The 6,000-nt window shown below is 47.4% G+C and overlaps 1 protein-coding gene across 1 annotated transcript in view; it reads right to left on the minus strand.

Moving 5' to 3' along the window:
* Positions 1–3,415, minus strand: part of SIGLEC1 (sialic acid binding Ig like lectin 1) — a 47,316-nt gene extending 43,901 nt beyond the window's left edge. The window contains exons 1-2 of the mRNA XM_056855758.1: positions 3,367–3,415; positions 1,823–2,179 (exon numbers count right to left, since the gene is read on the minus strand). Coding sequence (XP_056711736.1) covers positions 1,823–2,179; positions 3,367–3,415 — 406 coding nt within the window. The remainder of the gene's footprint in view (positions 1–1,822; positions 2,180–3,366) is intronic.
* Positions 3,416–6,000: the final 2,585 nt, after the last annotated feature.

Below are 6,000 nucleotides of genomic sequence, written 5' to 3' on the forward strand. Positions count from 1 at the left end.
ATCCCAAAGCGAAGGTAATTGAGGCAACTTCTGTGAATAGTCTTAACTTCAGGTTTCTCTTCACCTGCCATTCTTGCTTGTCCCTTCCTCATCCAACCCCTCACAGAAAAGCCATTTTCGTCAGTTTCAACTGGGAGTGTAAAGATCTCAGGGACTGAGCTGGCTGTTCCCCCCTCCTCCATGCCTCATGGGCATCCTCGCTGGTCAATTTCAGCATGGAGTGTAAAGATCTTGGGGCTGATGTATTACAAAAAATACACTACAGCCAATTACAAAGCTGAGTTGTCATGGGGGAGGGACTCAGAAGCTCCTAATTCGCTGGGGATGAATACGGTAACTGAGTGCAAGGGATGCCTGGAATATCTTCAGGGCAAAAAGCCACCACGAATACAGTTCTGAGAATTCAGATTAGAAAAACGTGCATCTGCTGAGCGGCAAACCCAGTGCAAATTTCCCCTGCATAAGTGGCCACTGACTCCACGGCTCTTGTCCAGAGGCGGCCCTTCTCCATTCTCCCACCCTGCTTTCAGATGTGCTACGCTGCTGTTTCTCTCCCAAGTCTTTTCTTAAACCAGGGGTCCCCAACATTTTTCAGCCTGTGGGCACAGCTTAACTTCAGCAACATGGTGTAGATCCTTGTGCTGTGCTGGCAGCTGCTGCCATTTATTTTTTTAAAGGATCTGCACAGCCAATCAAATTTTCAATAATCAGAAGCCTTGCTGGGCAAAAGCCCCACCTTGCCCCACCCACTTCCCAAAAACACTTGGCAGGCGCCAGAAAAGGTGTTGGCAGGCACCGTGGTGCTTAAGGGCACCACTTTGGGAACCCCTGCCCTAAACCCCAGCCTGGTCCCACCTCATCATCCTTGGCTTTGTCAGCTTCCTGCTTTTCAACCCCCAGGCATCAACTGACCCCCCCACCCCGTCCTCTCTGGACCTTCTTCCTATCCTGCTTCTCTCTGGGAGCTGAGTAGCTAAGAAAAAATGCTCTTTGGGTCAAAGCAATTCAGAGACCAGTCCTGCCTGTCTGTGACATCAGGGAAACACAGCCAATCACTGTCGACGGCTTCCCCCCCCCCCCCAGCGCCACCAAGAACTTGCCGCATCACTATACAGGGAGTTTGGCGAAGTGACTGGGGGCCCGATTCAGTTTGATAGAATAGTGTTGTGTGCCATGCTTATATCAGACCAGATTTTCATAGGGTTTTTCAAGACCTGGGGATGAGATGTTTTATGGGAACTCGTTCATTTTAAACTGGGAAAATGGGAGGGGGGTTAATAGTTGGTTTTCTCATCAGGGCAAAAAGAGCAGCTTTGGTATGTGTATGTAGGACAAAGAGTTAATCCCCTCCCCCATTCTGCAACTGAGATCCAATTCAGGCAGCCCGTTGCAGACGCTTTCAGAACTCCCCCCCACCCCGAAAAAAGACAATGGATCTGATCACAGTGGCACAGTATGGTTTAGTGGTTACAGCATCAGACTGGGAGACTTGGGTCCAAATTCATAAAGTTTTATTGTACTGATATCATGTTGTTAGCAGCCATGAGCCTGGCCTTTTGGCCAGGGATTAAAAGTGGGATATAAATCTAAATAAATAATGAAATAAAGCACACGAGGTGACCAGGGACCAATCTCTCTCTCTCTCTCTCTCTCTCTCTCTCTCTCTCTCTCTCACACACACACACACACACACACGCATATCCTCTTTCAGCAACCTCACAGGGTTGTTGTGAGATAAGAAGGTGGCAGAGGAGGGATCCTGTCTTCTGCCTTGGCCCCCCTTGTGAGAAGAGTGAGCCACCAACTGTACCTTGCTGCTTACCTGTGACGGTCAGCTCAACTCCTTGCAGATCCGACCAGCGGTTTCCCTCGCTGATTTCAAACCGGAAGGAATACTTGCCACTGTCACTTGTCTGGGTGCTCCTCAGGAGGAGGGTGCAGTTGCGCTCCCTGAGAGGGTCTCCAAGCAACTCTGTGCGGCCTTGAAATTGAGCATCCACAGCATCCGGAGTTGCAGAATGGTAGACCAAAGTGCGTGACCCCTCTGAATTTTTGTACCAGATGGCTGTGATGCTCTCCGGGGGGTCCACGGGGTAGTTGAAGGTGCAGGGGATCACAACACATGAGCCTTGGACGCTCCGTACATTCTGGGGGTACGTGACGCTCCACGAAGCCAAGGCTGAAGGAAGGCAAAAATACAAGATCAAGGGATGCCAACTCTGAGTTAGGAAATTCCTGGAGATTCAGGGGTGGAGCCTGGGGAGGGCAGGGTTTGGGGAGGGGCGGAACCTCAGTGGGTATAATGGCATAGAGTCCCTTCCCCCCCACCGCAAATCAGCCATTTTCTCCAGAGGAACTGATTTTTGTAGTCTGAAGATCCGTTGTAATTCTGGGAGATCTCCAGCTCCCACTTGTAGGTTGTCAACCCTAGTAGGTGAGGATGGCCCTTGATCCCTATCTTGGAGTGATGGTGGTACCCTGCTCAGGACAGGAGTGCCTGGGTGGAGCAACCCCCCCCCCGACACTTGGAGATGCCCCGTCACAAGCTGAGAACATGGTCCCGAGCATGTGGTGCTTATAGGGTTGCCAACCTCCAGTTAGGGCCTGACGATATCCCAGAATTATACCAGAGCTCCAGACTGCAGAGATCCGTCCCCCCTGGAGAAAGTGGCAGATTTGTAGGGTGGACTGTATGGCCTTATACCCCACTGAGATGCCTCCCCTCCCTAAATCCTATCCTCTCCTAACTGGGGAGGGTGGAGTATGGTGGGTGTGATGCTGTTAGGGTTGCCTGCCTCCAGATACTAGCTGGAGAGCTCCCTCTACTGCAACTGATCTCCAGCTGATAGAGATCAGTTCACCTGGAGAAAATGGACAGTTTGGCCATTGGACTCCATGGCATTGAAGACCCTCCCCTCCCCAAACCCTGCCCTCCTCAGTCTCCGCCCCAAAAATCTTCATGTATTTCCCAACCCGGAGCTGTCAACCCTAGATGCTGTATAGTCCACCCTCTGGAGCTATTTCCTCCAGCTGAACTGATCTCTATAATGTAGACATCAGTTGCAATTCTGAGGGAACTCCAGGCCTCATCTGGAGGTTGGCAACCTTGGGCTCATATCAGGACCTGCCTGTCTGTCCAACAGGGCAAACTGCAGATCTATGGGCTCACTCCAGGTCGGGGAAATGGTATGAAGGGAAAGCGCCACAGCCCCTCACACTGGCGACGTAGAACTGTGTCCTACATACTGGCTAGGTAATCTCTGGGAATTCCATCCCTGAAGCCCTGTCTGGTTTGGCCCTGTCTGGTTTGGTCTCCCACCCAGATGCTACCCTTCACTCAGGAGAGAATGTACTGAGCAACCATACCTCGGAGAACACAAAGAGCAAGTTCTAGAAGGAACAAGAGCCTGGTCATAGCGGTTCCTGGGGGCTAATCCAGATCCTGGAGGGGGGAAATGCAGAATTAGATGCAAGACCAACAGCCCAAAGAGCAAAACCCCTGTGACTTTATGGGTTATCCATCATCTACATTAGGGGTGTGCTTTTGGAAACGAATGCCTGGGAATTATTGTAACCATTAAGAAGGGGGAAATCACATACAGAAATGTTCGCTTTGCACAGGATAACACAATCAGGCAGTGTTGGAGCAAGAGTCAAGTCCAGTATCACCTTACAGACCAACAAAATTTCCAGGGTATTTTGCTGTGATGGTAAAGTTGATGCATTTAGTGAACAGAAGGCCTCAGGAAGAGTTTAGGACAAAATGGAAACTATATACTGACTATGTGTAATCGCATTAAGGTTATAGAGTGTTAGATAATTAGAACACTAATATTAGAAGTCTATAGAGAAGGAGCCCTCACCTGGATGGCCCAGGCTAGCCTGATCTCGTCAGATCTCAGAGGCTAAGCAGGGTCAGCCCTGGTTAGTATTTGGATGGGAGACCACCAAGGAATACCAGGGTTGCTATACAGAGGAAGGCACTGGCAAACCACCTCTGTTAGTCTCTTGCCATGAAAACCCCCCAAAGGGGTCGCCATAAGTCAGCTGCGACTTGACTGCACTTTACACACACACATAGAGAAGGAGAGGTAGTATAAAGCAGATGTCTGTAAGCAGTAGATTGATTAATTTTAAATTGAGTTAAAACACTGATAAAATAAAAATCTACAGTATATAGGCAGTAATGATAAAAAGCAGTAAGAATATTAATCTGATATTTGAAGCATTACAAATGGCTCTAAATATATGTTCCCTTTGAAAGACATGATATTTTGTATGAATGGGTATGTATGTGTACTATTTTCTACTTTAATAAAAAATTTGGAATCCCCCCCCCAGGGTATGAGCTTTCGAGAGTCATAACTCTCTTCATCAGATACTCTCCAAAGCTCATACCTCCAAAGTCTTGTTGGTCTCTAAGGCACTGCTGGTCTCAGATCTGCTCTTCTACTGCAGACCAGCTTGGTTACCCACCTGTAACTATCAGGTGATGCTACAGATTTGTGGTGGCATTGGAGAGGAGTGTATGATAACTGCTAAAGTTTGCCCTTCAGGTACTAGGTGGCATCTGAAATGTCGTCTTAATGTATCTGCACTTCAGTAAATAACACAAAGCGTGGCCGCATCTGCATGGGTTTTTTTTTTCTCCAGCTTGGCTCCCAAATGGCAGTGGGTTTTTAAAAGTTTTTTAGAGCATTCAGATAATGTCGTATAGGTCAGCAGTTCCCAACATTTCCCATCTTACCTGTCAAAGAACCAGGGTCCCACCATGATAGAAACAAAAAGTCCACTTTTCTCAAGAAGACCATTTGTACGTTTACAGCATTCTGGTTTTGTATGTATCATTTATGTTAAGTTTTAAATGCATAAAAAATTGCAGTAATATTGTTGGGCGTAAACTTTATTGCTATGTGTAGAATGGATAATACTGGCAGGCAGGGCTGGCAGGAAGCTGCACATCAAAGACGCTTGCTGGCAGGAAGGGAGAACAGTGTCTAAGGTTATCGCTGGATCATGAGCACACATGAACACATGAAGCTGCCTTATACTGAATCGGACCCTTGGTCCATCAAAGTCAGTATTGTCTACTCAGACCAGCAGCGGCTCTCCAGGGTCTCAGGCAGGGGTCTTTCATATCACCTACTTGCCTAGTCCCTTTAACTGGATATGCCAGGGATTGAACCTGGGACCTTCTGCATGCCAAGCAGATGTTCTACCACTGAGCCACCAGTCCTCCCCTATCCACAGATGGATAATCCGTGGCAGGTAGGGTTGGTAGGAGATGGCCCTTCAAAGTTGCACCTGGACATGGAGATTGAGGGAGAGCAAATTCTTAGCAATTGTTATGAATATCCTGTGTCCTACCGAGACTACTTCTGTGTTCCATGGGTGGAACATGTGCCACCAGAAGAATCATAGGAAGGGATCATCTAGTCCAACCCCCTGCTCAATGCAGGATCAGCCGGCCCTAGAGAATCCCTGACAAGTGTTTGCCCAGCCTCTGTTTAAAGCAGTGGTTCCCAACCTTTTTTTGACCAGGGACCACTAGGACTTTTTTGTTCGGTGCAGGGACCCCATGGTTCAAAATAAAAATTCTGAGAATTTGAAAATAAACTTTAATCATAACTGTTAGTTAAACATTAAACTTAGAATAATATTTGAATATATATATTTTATAATAGAGAACTTTTAATTGAAAATATTAATTTATTATGGGTTTATAACTTTGTTTCGCGGACCTTAATTTAGTTCTCGCGGACCCCTGGGGGTCCACGGACCCCTGGTTGGGAACCAGTGGTTTAAAGACTGCCAGTGAGGGGGAGCTCCCCAGGGAGCCAATTTCTATGTATATAATAGCATTCTGGTCTAGGACCATAATAAATATTTACTTAGCCGATTCCACTGTTAAATAACTCTCACTGTAAAAAAATTTTTCCCTAATATCCAGCCGGTACCTTTCCACCCACAATTTAAACCCATTCTTGTGAGTCCTATCTT

Source organism: Euleptes europaea, chromosome 9, assembly GCF_029931775.1.
Source record: "Euleptes europaea isolate rEulEur1 chromosome 9, rEulEur1.hap1, whole genome shotgun sequence".
NCBI lineage: Eukaryota > Metazoa > Chordata > Lepidosauria > Squamata > Sphaerodactylidae > Euleptes > Euleptes europaea.